A 17,354-nucleotide genomic window follows, 5' to 3' on the forward strand; every position below is an offset into this window, starting at 1 on the left:
TAAAAGACTTACGTTGCGTTGGGGGAAATAGTTCAGGCAGGGAGCTGAAGTTCTTCTTGCAATAAATGACTGAAGTTAGAAGGACACGAGTGAATCACTCATCAGCTGTTTGGCTACCAGCTGACTCCTAGGTATCCAATTATATTCATGCAAAGTTGCATGGTGGCCATCACAAGTGAACTCTCTAAGCTTATTGCTCAACTGATTTACTTCATACCTGCAGTTTTTTGCAGAAGCGCTTGCTATCATCCTGACCTTAGCCATGTTATTTATGACAATATAATTTGCAGTTATGAGAAGAAATCCATTTTAAAAGCAGACTGCTTGCAGCTGGGAGCCAAGCCTTTTAATTCCACATCTAAATGGACAGCCATTATCATAAAGTATTAAGTTAATTCATCCTCTGGAAGGCTTTTTGCTTCATATTTCCTGATAAGAACATAGTAAAGCCATAAATACAAAGGATTTTGAATGCTCTCTTAGTCATGACCTGAAAAAAAAGGTCCATTATGCATTAAGATGATGCAGACCTTCCCTATATGACCAACCCAAGACTAAGCCTCATGTGGAAGCTTGAAGAGTTTCCATGTGATTTATGATAACCAAGACAACTGGGTGTTGAATGCAGCAGCATTTCAGTTTTTCTCCGTATGCTCAGTAAGATCTAAGCTGTTATTCAACCCTCAGTGAATTCATTTTGAATTTGTGTGTGGGCTAAACGCCTATTAATGTATTGTTATGGAGGAAGTAAAAGCTTATATAAGCAAAACACATGTTGTGGGTATATGTGGTCAACTGACCCTGAATTCATAGATGCACAAAATGTTTATACCTTTAAATTAAAAGTGGAGCGCTTAAGCCAAGTTTCAGGTGAAGAGCAGCATCACATGTTTTTAGCACTGATTCACTGCCGGCATTGGTATCTCCTTGTGTACATCACCAAAAGCCAAACTGCAAGACTTAAATTGAAGTACAAAGTTTCATCTCTCTCTGCTTTCATTTCTGTGCAATTAAATTTGCAGTCTAAATGACCTTCAGTATTGACTGAGTACTCAAAGTTAACAGCAGCTATCAAATTAAAAAAGTTTTGTGATGAACATTCTTGAAAATGTTTTCCCTTTCATCCTCCACGAGGAGTTACATAAGTCAAGTCTAAGGACCATGAGACATTCAAAGATTGCAGGAGTTACTCATAAAGTAGAACACAAGTTTATGAGATTAGCTGTATCATAAAATGAACCTAGGTTTGCCTGAACCTGTGCATCTCATCTGGGGGGAATTGACACTGAAGTGCTAATAGCTTCAAGCAAGAAAAACCAGTTTAAATATTTATAGAAATCTGCACTCCTGGGTTTACGCTTTTGGGGGAAATGTATTCTCTTCTCTCTCCATCTTCAGAGAGGTAAATGATGTTGCTGGAGCTTCATCTTGCCTGCTCATATAATTCATACAAGACCTGCATCCAGTCTGCTGTAATTATTTTAATTTCAAAGCACAGTTATTTGAGAAGAGGAAACATGTTCCTTAAGAGAGCAAATTGCCCTAGATTGATCTTAATTATATTCATCTAAAAAGATTTTTTTCAAAGCTAAATGAGGCATTTTTCTTTTCGAAGAGTCAAAATGCTTCTGAAATTTCACAGATTAAAGCCACATTTTAACCTTCCAGTTTTTTCAGAGGTATTTATGCCTTGAAAGCAAGCCATTCAAAGCCAGCAATTACCCTCCTTTGTCATTATTTGCAGATGCATCAACTTTAAACGTGATACACTCTGGCTACACCTTTTGCACAGTTAAATACTTTGTACTTAGAGAAATGTTCAAAAGTCTCAGGCTGCCCCACATTTCTTTATATTTTGACAGGAGAACGCTTGAGTGAGACAGCAAGGCCTTAACGTTCTTCGAAATTATTATTTTTTTGGTCAATCAAGTCCATGTACCGGACCATTTATCTGAAAGTCAAATCAAGCAATGACCCATCTTGATCACCCAGTTGATCAGTTGCTGTTCCCCAAAGCCTCATCAGAAATGGTCTCAGTGGACGAGAGGCCGTCAAGAATTCATTTCTAAGAAAGGGAAATGGGAAGGAAAGTCCAAAGTATTCCAAATTACACAAGAAGTGGATTGAAAATCGATGGAGTCATGAATCCAGATTTGAAAATTGTTGTTCAAATTGCTGTCAATATGAATGTAAAAGGTCCAGACAGGGGTATAACAGTGAGTGTCAAACAGCCATCTCTAAAACAGGATGAAGGCTCTCTCATGGTTTGGGGCTGCATTTCACGAAGTAGTGTTGGGGATCCCATCAAAACTAATAGATTTATGAATGCAGAAAAGCTTGATCCACCATGCAATACCATCGGGAAAGCATTTGATTGGCAGCAGCTTCATTTCTTAGCGTTATCCCAAACACAATGCCTGTGCAGTAAAAGCATACCTGGAAAACTCACACTGGAACACCATCAGTCATATGCTGGCCTCCCCAGAGCCAGGACCTCAACATTACTGAAGCAGTGTGGGAACAGAAACACAAAAAAAAAAAAAAGCACACAGAAACACAAAAGAAAGAAAAAGAAAAAGGCAGCCAAAATCCAAAGGAGAGCTTTGAATGTTCTTTAAGAAGCCCGGAGAACTATTCCTGAAGATTGCTTAAAGAAATGACAAGAAAAGCTACCTAAGAGAGCTCAGGCTGTGTTGAAGAATAAAGTTGGTCGAACAAAGTACTGACTTTGTGTGTTTAAGTCGCTGAACTTCTTTCCCATTTACCTAGCAAAATACTAGTAAAAACGTTTGTAACTGGTGTCTCCTTTGATATAAAACTAATTTCTTTATAGTGACGTCTGACTTGGTGTTAAAGGAGTCAATCTGTGTTTTGGCTTGTTACCATGGGGAATTGTGGGACTTACACTTTGCGGGTATTCGGGCGGAGACGCCTCAGGGCTCGCGGCTGATGCTCAGAATCCTGTTCCGTCTGGTAGAAAAACATCCTGAGAGCCTCGTCTAGCAACACCCATGTTGGCAAACCCAGCAACCTCTTGATATAAGAGAGAGAAAGAGAGACATGGAATGAGGGAAGAGTGAAGTAAAAAAAAATGGATGAACTATAAGGACATGCAAGAAAGATGGAGATGAGGACTGGTGTAAAAGGAGGGAAATCAGGGTGGATGAATTGAGACGTCAACAGAGACAAAAGGGGTGTAAAGAGAGTGGGAGTTTGATGGAAGAGGAGAAGGAGATGCAGGGTGCTGTGAGAGAAGGAGTGGAGATGAAGCGAGAAGTGTAAGGCGAGTGAAGGCGAGAGAGTGTGGCAAAGAGGGAGCGACGTAGGTTGCGGGGAAAAAGAGAGTAGAGCAGAAAAGAGAAGTGAGTGAGTAGGAGAAAGAGAACCTGATTGTGTTTTTAGCGATGGTGCAACACTGAAACATGTCAAAAGTCCCACAACTACAGTCAGTCAGACGTGATGTGGGCACAGGGCAGAGCAAAGAGAAGAGAGCAGCAACGCCTACATGTTGAGCTCGATCTGCAAACTACAGCTGAAATATCCGAGTCAGTGCTTATCCACCTACAGCATCGTTCAGCCCACTGCGTTGTAGGCTACCGCACTGCACGCTGCAGAAGATGGCAAACATGCCAACAATTCTTTCCTCTGTTGGAAATTTTTAAAAAGACACCGCATCGTGCATAAAAATGAAATGTGATTACCTTCATGTACGTGTTGAGTTCAGGGATTCTGCTCTCTGCAATCTCCTTTTTGTTTCCGAGGAAGATTTTTCCTAAAGAAAACGCATTAAAAAAGTGATTGCACACGTGAGATTACACTCTAGAACAGGAGCCATAAAAATGCATTCACATAGAGGACATGCATACGTATGTTTACAATACAGCTGTTTTTGTAAACAAAGCAAGCATGTAAACATGCTCCGATACTGTTGATGCTCTAGTACACTTAAACACCAAGAGCCTGTAAATGTCAATTATTAATTTTAGCTTGATGATTGTGTTCAGTTTTTAACATCAAAAACCAGGGAAATGCGTGCAGGTACTATATAAAACCCAGGTAAGTATAATCTAGGTAATTTATATTTACTAGCATAAAAAAGGATTAGGATTCAAAATAAGTCATTTTTATAAACATATACGGTTTATAAATGCTGATTGTGTGACAATGTTTGTGCAAAGTTTCATTCAGATAGGCCAACCGACTGACAAGGTGATAAGGTACACATATGAAGATTATGTGGTAACATTATCTCCTTACTTGCTCGAACTCACAAAGACTGAAAGTGTTTAGATGCACGTGTGTCGCAAGTATAAGTTTTAAGTTCAGGGTTTTTTTATGTTACACAACTTGGTTTAGCATGTTAGCATGCTAGCAATGGTACATTTTTGCAATCACAAAAACACCTTCAAGTTAAGTTAAGCTAATGTATTTGGGAGAAAATGTCCTTAAGTTTCATGGCAATTCATGCAGCCAGAGGAGGTTTGGAAATCTGTAGTTATTGTGTCAGCAGAGCGTCGGTGACTTTTACACACCATAGGCCAGATTTACAAAACAGAGCAAAGTAGTACCAAATAGCGCTCAGCAATGTGGTTAGTTCTTCTCACTCTTCTCACTGTTGAGGTCTGGGAAGCGCTTCCGCTCCCTTAAGGCCAAAACAGAGAGAATGAAGAGGAGCTTCTTCCCCCAGGCTATTCGGGGCCTGAACCAGGTGTAGGACTGGACTCTCCCAAACACGTCACTATAAGACTGGACTCTCACACACGTCACCACATGCACCACCACACATTTCCTATAATCCTATAATTCCTATAATTTATAATCCTTATCTTTATAATCTCTTCTGCTATTTGCACATTCTTTACTGTAAATTCCTAAGTTAATTTGTAAATTTTTGTAGTAAATTGTAAATATTGTAAAACTTTTCTTCTGTCATTTAATGGTCGGGCATTGTACAGCTACAAGCATTTCACCCCCATGTCATACTGTGTATGGTTGTGTGTGTGTGACAAATAAAATTTGAATTTGAATTTGATTTGAATTTCTACAAAAGATGCACTGTTTCTTAAACACAAGAACAGTCAGTTCATTTCATTATCAGGCATGCTTTTATTGGCTTTAAATACCATTGCAATTAGCAGCAAACTGCACGTTGCGGATGTTAGTGAATCCTTTTGTGTATATGATTTAAATATTCTCCTAATTACATTCCGCATTTTAAGAAAGGAACTCCCAGAAATACAAATGTAACAGGGTCAGTTGCACTCTGTTCCCACCTATTACATATAATCTTGTCACTCTGTAAAAACCAGCAGCACTTTTTTGATGCTAAACAGTTTTAAAGTAGCGTGTTAGCAAATTGCTAGTAAAACTCGCTCTGTAACTTTAGGTGACCTGCCGCTTCATTGCCGAGTTGCCGTGATTCCCAAACTCATTCATTTAGCAATAACACTACGTACAGCTGGGCAAATGTTCATGCAGGCAGACTGCATCGCTAGGTGCTTGATTTTATACTTCTTTTATCTGTGGGACTGAAAATACCTTAATTCAACGATTAAGGGTGTAGCCCAACTCATATGTCAATGTGTTAGACAGCTAACACATTTATCCTGTCCTAAACAAGGCAAATACTCCTTACTTTAAAAGATTGTGAAAATAGCATATTACTCTTCCTAATATCACATTACGTCCAGTCAAAAAAATTACGAGGCACAGCACAGACTCCTAACAGTCTAAATCGGGCCCCACCAATTCATCCAAGGCCATCTAACCCTGCTGTTAAATCAAATTTAGCACAGTCTTAATGACCCTCAGCCCTCTCTCTTCACTCAATTTCCCTTGTCTCATTCACTGTGGAGCACGATAACTCACTCAATCACTTGCAGGCACAAGTTCATTCATTTACTCACTCACTGCAGTCACCCATCCACTCACCTAAATGCTCCTTTGACCTTGAATTTATAGCTGTCACGTATGACTCAGAAATCAACATTTAAGATAGAAAAGCATAACATAGCACCAAGCTCACAAGAAAGAAACAAAGAAACGCACACATGATACTGAAACATTATTTACGTCTCCTTAATGAGAATAGCTTTATTTGAAAAGACAGACCTCGATCCTTTTCTGCTGTCTTTTTTTTTTTTCTGCCCTCAAAATCATCACCCATCCTCGCCTGTCTCCCTTCACTCTCTCCCCTGTCTTTCTTATTCCCTTCCCATCCTGATGAGATCTGGCACTGCAATTAAACCCATCAGATCTAATATTATCCAACAGACTCCTCAGTGGCAGACGTTAAATCAGAGTTTGTAGAAAAGTAGAACTTTCCCGATATAGCAGCTGGCATTGCGAGATATGGCGGTACATGTTACAACAAATTGTAAAATCGTAAAATCTTTACTATAGAGTCTTTTTTAGTAAAAGCGTTCTTGCTTTTTAATAAGAAATCAAACATATGACTTAAGCAGCTGTAATTTGGTAGGTTGATCATAGTGATTTATAATGATTCATAATGACCTTGACATTAGCTGAGGGAACAGAAAAGCATTCTGAACGATGCCCGAAAAGAAAGAACAAGAAAGAAACCCTTTAAGCAGGACACACAGGAGAATTAAGAAATCAGAGAGTAAGAGCCTGGTTTTAATGGATTGCAAAGGATTTGGCTCTAGTTATAAGACAGCACCTCTAAAATACACAAGATCAGTAAAAGTTTCCACTGGTTCCTAATGTGTAGCTAATGAAGGCTTTTTTCCCCCTAATATTTAAAAGCCAGTAAAGTTAAACTTTAAAAATATTTTTAAATAATAATTTAAATAATAATAATTTTACAAACCAGCTAAAATACTGCAGTAGACACAGCTTATACCCCTTTTAAAGATGGCTTGTGTTGGAGGAAAAAATATATTTTTTTCCTCACATCTTGAGGGGTCAAGCTCAGTAAACTTTTACGTGATTTATTTAGATTTGACCGTAGGCTCTACATAGACAGTTTTTTTATGTTCCAGTAAATACTGTAAGTGTAGTTATGGCTCCTTCAGCCCTCTTTTTTTGTCCTGTTAAATAATTGTCTGGGGCATTTGAGTGGTGAATCTGGCCTATAAAGGATATGATGCAGTTTCAGTGATACTTCAGTAGTTTATGGGGACATTTTAGAAACATTAATGGCATGCCCATCAACATGAAATATGCTTTCAGTTTTGTAGTAATCAGCAAAGCTAGCAAAATAACACAAAAATAGCTAAAATGATAATGATGGAAAACACTGCACCCGCTGAACATGAGCATTTTAGCATTGCAACTGAGTATGTTCGCATGCTAGCATGGCAACATTAGCGCTTTGTACATAGCTAAACACAGAATCAAAGAAGAGCTGAAGTGACAGTAGGGGTGTCCAAATTCATGGGCTGCATCCTCCTGAGGACCCGTCCTTCGCGGTCCACGTGGGCCGGGTCCTCAGAAGGTCGGGTAGGCTGGAAGTAAACAGCTGTGAAATTGGACAGTCTAGCCTTCAGATTTGCGTCACCACTGTCTTGGTGGAGTTTAATAAACTCAGCCGTCTGCTCCTTGCTATCTAAAATATAACAGGACACAGACGTAAATTCTCGACCATCTCACACTTCTGTTTAATCAGTTTTCTGTTTGATGTTTATTCAGCTCAATGAAAACCAAGGAGGAACCCACCCGAGGGAAGTTTTATTTTATCAAATAACTTTAATCTCTGCCAGACTGATTTATTCACAAAAAAAACAAAACACTGAAAAACAGCCAAATAATAACATTTTTAGGTTATCTAAGTAAATGGCCTGTATTTATATAGCGCTTTACTAGTCCCTGAGGACCCCAAAGCGCGTTACATATCCAGTCATCCACACATTCACACACTGGTGATGGCAAGCTACATTGTAGCCACAGCCACCCTGGGGCGCACTGACAGAGGCGAGGCTGCCGGACACTGGCGCCACCAGGCCCTCTGACCACCACCAGTAGGCAACGGGTGAAGTGTCTTGTCCAAGGACACAACGACCGAGACTGTCCAAGCCGGGGCTCGAACCGGCAACCTTCCCATTACAAGGCGAACTCCTAACTCTTGAGCCACGATCGCCCCAAGTGACTTATATATCACGTTTAACCTGAGTAGCAAACGACCGCAGTGATCTGACAATGATTTGCCGGGAGTTTCCCGGCTAGCTATCGAGCTGGTGGGTAACAGACGTCTCCGAAAACGTCGGAGCACTTTTGCAAATATGTGATATCTTGATAAACTGAGCAGATATTTGAAGTTTACACATGTTTTTATGTTAAAAGTGTATTTTGGCACCCAGAAAGAGTAATAAGAGTAATATTAAAACTTAGTAGCGGCCGCCATTGTTGAAAACCGGAATTGGCTGGGCTGCGCTAAGAATTCTGGGATATGGTGGGCCACGAAGGATACACCTGACCCATCCTTCAAATTTGCGGAAAAGGAGGATGCATTTGTCGGCTGAATTCAGAGGAGTCTACGAATTTGGACAGCCTTCGTTACGTCGCTGTGACGTAATCAGCCTACAAATGCGGCCTCAGGAGGATGCAGCCCATGAATTTGGACACCCCCACTATGTCTCAACCTGAGGCAAATGGTCACCAAAGTGTATTTGATCAACTTTTTCCCCTGACTTTAATTTACTGTAGTGTCCCACTTCAATACCAACAACATCCAACCACCATGTACGGTATTAAGTTTGGGTTGTTGTTTTTTTTAAGTGCCAATAACCAGCTGTCCAGTACCCATCTCAACTTGTGTTTCCCTACATGCAGACTTTTTAGTTTTTGTGCAAGTCCTCAATGGCTCACTTTTATAAGCTAGTTTAAATGCATTTTTACTTTAGTTTTGTATTTTAAATTGAATCAAATGAAAACTGCAACTATAATGTGACTAGTAGTTCTAATGATGAGACAGAGCCATTTTGCCAAGTAAATATAATGTTTAATAATGACAATGACAAGTTAATAACCAAGCTAAAGCCTGTGAATCCACAGAAATAAATCTGTAATCTATTTGTAATCTACACACAAAACAATCACCTCTGTCTGTCCTCATCCTTCTTAAATCAATGCTCCGAGCCACCCATTCAAAGCCCTCAGGCTTTTATTGGTGCACATGTTGGTTTCCAGCCACTGATAATCAATACAGACACTGACGCCGCCTCCCAGACAGACAGACTTATGGGGAAACAATGAGCTGAATAAAGCCAAAGCCACAGAGCAGATGAGGACAGACACAGCCACACAGCAGCACAAACAGTGACTGAGGCCTGAATATACTTTGGCTTTCACATTACAATATTTTATCTCAAGTCTCTGTGCTTTTGATTATTTTATCCTACATCCATCATCAAGGTGAATAGCAGTGCAGAGTGTGATTGCTTTGGCATGTTTGGCTGTCTCTTAGCAGGACTACAGAAAAACTACCGAGCCAGCTTTTCAATGAAATTTGTTAGGTGGGATTGGAAAGAAGAACCTATTAATTCTAATTTTGGTCTCTTAAAGATCTCGGAGACAATTTGAAATTACATCTGCTGGGCTGCAGTGCCCATGTCAGCTAGTCTTTTGATTGTTCGGTATGCTTTCATCTGATCAAATTCTCCGTGAAGCGCAACATTTATAACCTTTCTGGACTAATCCATTAATATTGGCAATTTTGGAAGACTACTTGTTCAAAATGGGTGTTTTAACATTAGCAAAGAATCACCAGATCTCCTGTAACGGGCCTTGATGCATGCTCAATCATCTAAGTAAGTAAATCCCAAAAGTGGGAGAAACGTTTCGTCGCTCATCCAAGTGACTTCTTCAGTCACGAAGGATGAGTGACGAAACGTGACGAAACGTCTCTCAATGAACATTGGGCTGTGAGATCAAGGAACTGATCTCACAGCCCAATGTTCATTCAGTGGGCTAGTTCCAGTCATTGGTTGGGGAAACCTGCAGTCAGCTGATACGGAGGAAGTCACTTGGATGAGTGATGAAACACTCCTCCCACTGAAAACCCTACATCCAGATAAACAGATCAACATTTTGGGACTACTGTAACGAGGTTAGCTAGGTCTAACTAAATGTTTTTGTTGACTAAATGTTAACTTGGAGCTGGCAGCAGTGTAACTGACACTATGCTAAAGAATCTGTGTTGCTGCATTTTGGACCAAAGAGTCAAATGTAAACTTGGCAGCTAACAGATATCATCCAAAAATGGCAGGCTTACTTGGTGTTAGAATGATCAAACAGTGCTTGTGATAAAGGCTTGAGGCCCTGGATTCCAGCCACAGCTACAGCCTGCTCCAGCGCCTGCCAGCAGCAGCAGCTACATGAGTTGGAGGCAATGGGTGTGCTCTCATGTAAAGAAAAAATTACACCACAGTGGGAACTCTGAAGCCTGTTAGCTTACTGCTCAATAATTCTTGTGTTCGGACCACTAGATGATGTATTTACGGAATTATATGAATATGGGCAGGTGAACGCTAGAGTAGGAATTTAATTAACCAATCTTTTACATTATTTTTTAACAAATGACTATCAGACTGTTGGGTTTTAGTAGAGATCTGAGTGCCCTGCTAGTATAACCCTGTCTTTTCATCAATGCTGTCAAAATTGATCAAATTAAAACCTTCATTAACTACTGTATATTAAAAACTAGGTGGGTTAGAAACGGGATTCACATACCTCCGTCTTCTCTGCCTGTCAGTGAGCTCTAAAAAGCACTTCAGTAGTTGACTCATTATCACACTTACCAACTTTTCCTAATTTAAATTTTTTGTTTCATTGTGGCCAGTACAGGCATTTCATCCAGAGCTTAATCTTCTTCGACAGCAGCTCATTTGCAGTGGAAAGTGACTTTTCTTCCAGATTGTTAACTCATTCACTGCCATTGACGTCTATAGACGTCAATTGAAAAACTTACGTTGACTGCCATTGACGTCTATAGACGTCAATTACGTTTCCAATGGGAGGGGCTAGAATACAACCTCGGGCAGCTTGTCAGTGAACATCAGACTGCTTGAAATGTATTTTTCACAAAAAGCTCGTTTTCTCCCTTTTTGTGGTCAAAACAGGCATTTTTGGTGGAACCCACCTCTCTTCTACAGCTGATTACTAAAGAATGGAAAATGGTAGAAACAAGCTTTTTTTTTGGATGGAAGAAGAGAGTCTGTTCTTCATTTTGGTAGGTTCAGCGTTTATATGATCATAACACACAGTTTTCTGTGGCTCTTCAAAAATGAGTAAAAATGCTCAAAAACCCTGGCAGTGAATGAGTTAACTGTCTAGATGCACTCTGTTGGTTGAACTTATTTCTTATTTCTACTTATATGATTCAGCCTCCCTTCAAAAGTAAAGTTCTGTTCACAGACACTTAAGTACCCAGCAAGAAGCGACTCAATATAAAACTCTAGGCATAAGGTATGGATGTTTCAAAATACTTTTACAGTTGTAGTCTTTATAAGGTCTCTTTTAAGATAGTAGTTTTCATTTTGACAGCATTTAAGAAGTGAAGTAACAGTGATAATACTCCAGTTAAGTGAAGCCATGATAGGAGTTTTCAAGAACTTCAGTGATAACATAAGAAATGCACCATCTTAGCCATCATAGCAAAGAGCCCATTAACCTTGAGTACAAACTAGCATGTATAGTTTAAGCACAAGCTAGCAGAATGTTTGGCTGTACTTTTAATTTCAGTAATGGTAGGGATGCAATGCTTGTTTAAAATGGCTGTTTTAAAGTCACCAAATCATGATGAAATCAGTCAAGTCAGTATATTCCATCAGTAAGAAAAACCTCAGTATCAACCTGCAGCTAACTAGCATGCTAAAGTGAGTCGATGTCCTGCTCTGCTGAGTTTAGATTTGTTCCCGACACAGATAATCCAGGGACAAAAGTGGTCACGATGGAGCAATTGTATCCCCCAGCTGGTGCTTCAGCATACAAGTCACTGATTACTACAAAAAGGGTGCTTGGGTTTCTCTGCTCCGTCGGCTGCTACATACCTGAAGCCCCTGGAAATGGATGAATGAATAAATCACCCTCTTCTTACTGCCTCTCAAAATCTTCCCCTTCAATTTTGCTCTTCTTTCCCTTCTCTATTCAAGTTAGTCTCTGTATTTTGCCCGTGGCATTCATCTGCCCTTCTTTCCATATGCTCTTTCCTGACTAATCTGAATGTCAATCGTTGTGGATTAAAGGAATTACTGTCCTCTGATGTATGGTTTGGTTTAAACTGACCTTGTAGGGGCACCATGATACCTGCTGGCTTGTAATGCTGGATTTTTGACATTTAGCCACATAACATGACAGTAAATGCTTCAAGTGTGTCTAAAGATTCGAGCGCGAATAAAAGAAAAAGCACAATAAAGTTCACTGGGTTTGGTAGAATATAAACTTCATTCTAAACCCATTTTACTTCAGCTGAGCAAAAGTAGATCTCAATCTTCTTTCTGCGGATGTCTCGGTGGAGAAAGAGGATTGTAAATGCAGCATTTGGAGCACTCATGCTTCACATTATTATGCAGCAATGGGTGCCTAAAGTGTGCTATAACTAAGCTCTTGTGGCTTAAATAGAATCGGATTTGAATAGAAGTGAGCTCCCACCAAACTTAATCAAATCTTTAAGGGACGCAACAGTTTTTATTCTTTATAATATCAATATTAATTCACTAAAGGCATCCAATTATGTCTCAATCTCCCCCTGAATACATGAGAAAAACAAAATCAAAACAACAAAATGTAAGCACAGCAACAAACACAGCAGCCGTATGCATTTAGTAAAGAGTATTCAGAGGGGTTTCAGTTCTTCCAGAGACAGAGAGGAAATTCAGTCAGGTGTCTCTGTGAACCTGCTCTCCTATGCATGGAGGAGAATAAGCATGCAAGCATGTAAGGTTATGGAGCGACAATACAGGAAGGATCCAGTAGGAGTTCCCTTTGTGTAACTTTGACACAGCTACACTGTGAAACTAACCATTACAGTAGATACCATTTTCCCACACTCATTACAATATTTCACACTAGACCAAACTATTGTTTGACTTTTAGGGAACATATTCAAATTCAGTCTGTTTGCCTTGAGTTAGTGAACCCACCAGCTCTTATGTGGGCCATTTCTGCCATGGTGGAAATCACAGCACATACCATGCAATTCAGAAAAGCAATTTAGCAAGACTGAAAATCAGAAGCTGTGACTGTTGACATAGTCCGAGTACGAGGCATGCCTGAAAAGATTTAGATAAGCTTCAGAGGGCATAACAACCAATCTGCCAGCAGCCGGACACTAACAAGCGCATATTTGAGCGACATGAAATCTTGCACCGTGCATGCCACTGACGATCAACAGTGCACACCCACACACACACCTGGAAGAGGAGGCAAGATGCAGGTGTTTGGGCCCAGTTTGGCCAGGTTTTCTGAAGAGTACCTGGCCTCGAGGATCTGGTGGAGGTTGAAAAATTCCCGGTACCTCCTGTAGATTAGGTACTTACTCTCTCCTTTAGTCTTCACCTCAATCACGAACCTCTGAGAGAGAAACGGAGGCATGAATGAAAGAGAAAAAGAAACAGCTGAGCCTGGTATTCTCAGCCAGTCTCAGTGAAAAACATCTCAGCCCTTTAGTTTTTTTAATGCTTACAAAGTAGTCGATGAAGCCTTTAATCTCCTCGATATCAGCAATGGTGGCGCTGATTGGGATGTTGAGAGGGAGCTGATCAAAGTCACTAAAGCAACAAGACCAGATCATTTAAGACAAAAATGACACAAAGAAAAACACACACACACACACACACACACACACACACACACACACACACACACACACACACACACACACACACACACACAAGCAAACAAAGAAAAACATAATCTACAATTAAAAAGGTTTTGTTTTTAACATGATGACAGCTGTATGAGTAAAACAACCATAAAACATGCTGATCTTGATTTAGTTTGGTCTTTTTAGATCAAATTAGATATGTTACAATTATTCACCAGCGATCAGAAATGAACTTCGCAGCCAGTCTGTGCGCAAAACATCGGCTCACCGACTCTAACCTGTCACCTGTAGACAGACTCACCTTTGGTCGCGTAACTGCTGCGGCAGAGACATGATGATGAACGCAGAAGAAACTTTAAAGCTGCTAGTGAACAAAGCACTTTTCACACACACCACAGGCTGACTGACTTTCAAACTGACAAGCGCAATAGTGCGGAGAAAAGCAACAGGAAGCGAAAGTTCCTTAAAAAAAAGATCAGCAGACGGGTGCGCGCGTTTGGCCACACAGATGTGTGGGGAAGTCTCACTGCACACATACAGATAACACGCACAGGCGTCATCAGCTGACAATCCATGTGGTAAAAGCGTAAATTTCACTGGAAACAAAAACGCATAAGGATAAAAACTCAAACACTCAAGCAGAAAATAACCGTATGCGGACTTAGATGCGACTTAGTGAGCGTTTAGATATCTGTGGTGTACAGCCTTTCGTACTGGATTTTTCGGTCCTTCAGAGCCATCGTAAATGTGCTCCATCTGTTTGTGCCTGTGTTTACACACTTTACAAGTAAGTACTCCATGAACCCAGCATGTGTGACACACTTCACGCTTCTTTGCACTGGCAAGGCATCGCGCACGTTGCGAGAGCTGATCTCGGTTTCTTTTTTACTTTCTTTCTTTTTCAATATAAGTTGTAAATTGGAAGCAGAATTATTAATCAGCAGGTTTCGAATTTCTATAGTTTCTGAATGTGCGCCAGGGGCGATTCTAGGATCCAATCCCTGGGGGGGGGGGGGTATAAACAGTATATAGTGCAATATACTGTTTGCAAATGTTTTTTGCGTCGTGGCTCAAACCTCAAGAAAACGGTTTTTCTTTCAAAACCGCCAAGGATAAGGTGGAGGTTAAGGACAACGACTAAAATGACAAAGGACATCAGATCCTTGGCTGGCAGCTGGCAATGCGTCGGCGCTCCCAAATTATGTTTTTGATGCTATGTAATGTGTGTGTGTGTGCGTGTGTGTGTGTGTGCACTGTAACATCCTGGAGGCAGTTGAAGCTTTCTTGATGTTGTGACGTTACAATGCTCAGAAAATCATACTAAAATGCAATATGCTTGCTACTAGCTGAACGAATTTTGTGTCCTTGAGCACCCCTCAAAAGACTCTCACCAGTAACATGCACTGAATAATATACATTATACATATGTTATGTATATATATTTTCAGCTATAAATAAATTTCATTTTGTGTGTGTGTGTTTGAGTTTTAAGGTGCCGCTCCCCTTCTGTAAACCAGTTTCGGTGGCAGATTTTAAAATAGAACTGTGTGGTTTACATGAAGCACTGGGACTCCCCAAGCATTTCTCAGGATTTTGTCCCTTTCATGGTTTATTTTTGAAACACTTCCTCAGAGTATATGTACAACCAGCCACATCCACCACCAGGAAGTTAAAATTACAATAAATAACTTGAACTGATTAGCAAGATTCCTGTAACCAAGTAAGAGGCCTCTTCAGTAGTGATAGCCTTGTTGGACACACTGCACCGCATCTGTGCTAACTAAATAGGTCCGATTTCCGCTGCCATCCTGTATGTCTATAGTTAACTGCAAATGTTGACCACTGAATACAATTTTCAGTTGTGTTTAACCATGAAACATCGAGTAAACTTATTTTTGACCTAATATAATGGATAAAGGATTTGTTTACAAATATTCCTGTAGTTCAACACTCTTTAAATCAGTGTTGAAATAGAAATAAACAGCACACATCTCTATATAACCTAAGCTGAATAAGACATCTGAAAACGTGTGAATGTACTCTGATACTCAGTGAACATGCCATAAGTTTACCTGCCCTGTCAGGTCTGCTCCACCAGACCTTTGCATCTGCTATATCTCAGTTTAAGCCCAGAGTCACAGTTAAGTACAAGTGATCAATAATCATTGAACTGCCAGCATGTTTAACTGTAACCACACGTATTATTTTCTCTGTTATTTAAAATAAAAAAAACAGGAAGTTTTGAGGCAAAGGCCAAACATGGGTTAACATTTAATACCCGAGGTACACAGAAGGCAGATTACAGGGTACACAGATGGTCTCCGAGCAGGACCCCTCTCACTTTTGTCATTTAGCTCAGAATAATATAATACCTGCAGTACAGAGGCACAAGGAGGAAATTACAACTGCCAATGGTGTCAGTGTGTATTAGATGGCATTTTTATGCTTGATGGTTCTGTAGAACAATCTGTAAACCCAGCACTGCCATATTATAACTCCATAAAGCTGTCATAATGTGGTAATTAGCTATTTTCAAATGGAACAGACTCAATAAAGCTGAATATCCATTCTCATTTTACCTCGGAGAGAAATATCTGGCTCTTTAGCTACTAAAAGAACTACATCATAATGGCGTCTCACAGATATACAGAAGATATCTTTAGATGTGCGATGATCTCACTTCCAACTTGTCATCATTATTATTATTATACAAATGCAAGTAAAGGACTTTTTTAAGATAATGTGTTGAAAGAAGGCACAATCTTTTCTTAAACCTAGCCAGTGAATCCAAAGTTTAAAAAAGCAAGTGAAAATAAAACTACGTAATGACTGAAAACGTGAAATAAAAACCTGAGAAATCTCCATCCATCCAACCATTTATTCATTTTCTTCTGCCGCTTCAGTTCAGGGTGCCGGAAAGGAGAGCTGGCTGCTGTCAGAGGACGAGAGGTGGGATAAACCCCGAGCAGGTCGTCAGTCTATCAACGAGCTAACACAGAGAGACGGGCAACCATTCATGCTCACATGCACACTTCATTTATACTCCAACAGGTTAACCAGGGATGTTGGACTGTAGGAGAAAGCTGAAGTAGCATGTCTCTGTGTTTCATCAATTACTGTTGTAACCATTGCATTATGGCGTCAAAACAAAAGGAGAAAAACCAAAACAACGACCTGAAAAATGCCAAATTCCTCCAACTTTTCTCAGAGCAGCACCTTTCTAATAACAGTGTCATTTATCCGGCCTTTCATACTGTGTAAAACCCTGATACAGGGAACTTTGATTTTTGAGAGACACGGTTTAAATTTAACTGACATAAATTAGACAGAAAAAAAAGAAAAATTGAAAAATCTTTAAGTGACGTGCATGACTGGTCATTTTTGCTGACCGCATTTTGCGATCAGATAATAAATTAGGATGTCAAACAGAGATCTTTACATGTACAGTAAAGTGTTTTAACTGAGAACAAATGCCTACCAGAATGAGCTATTTACAGTAATAACGACTGCATGTGTACACTGTGCATGTGTACACGGTGCATGTGTACAAAGCCTCTTACAAAGGCTCTTA

General features: G+C 40.0%; 1 protein-coding gene across 1 annotated transcript in view; it reads right to left on the reverse strand.

Moving 5' to 3' along the window:
• The window catches only part of ncf4 (neutrophil cytosolic factor 4), a 37,131-nt gene extending 23,015 nt beyond the window's left edge, over positions 1 to 14,116 (reverse strand). Inside the window, exons 1-5 of the mRNA XM_085355623.1 lie at positions 14,085 to 14,116; positions 13,643 to 13,727; positions 13,371 to 13,530; positions 3,702 to 3,772; positions 2,906 to 3,033 (exon numbers count right to left, since the gene is read on the reverse strand). Coding sequence (XP_085211749.1) covers positions 2,906 to 3,033; positions 3,702 to 3,772; positions 13,371 to 13,530; positions 13,643 to 13,727; positions 14,085 to 14,116 — 476 coding nt within the window. The remainder of the gene's footprint in view (positions 1 to 2,905; positions 3,034 to 3,701; positions 3,773 to 13,370; positions 13,531 to 13,642; positions 13,728 to 14,084) is intronic.
• Positions 14,117 to 17,354: the final 3,238 nt, after the last annotated feature.

This window comes from Diplotaxodon limnothrissa, linkage group LG6 (genome assembly GCF_057381915.1).
Source record: "Diplotaxodon limnothrissa isolate DT_005_m linkage group LG6, D_limnothrissa_male_GT1.1, whole genome shotgun sequence".
NCBI classification, from domain to species: domain Eukaryota; kingdom Metazoa; phylum Chordata; class Actinopteri; order Cichliformes; family Cichlidae; genus Diplotaxodon; species Diplotaxodon limnothrissa.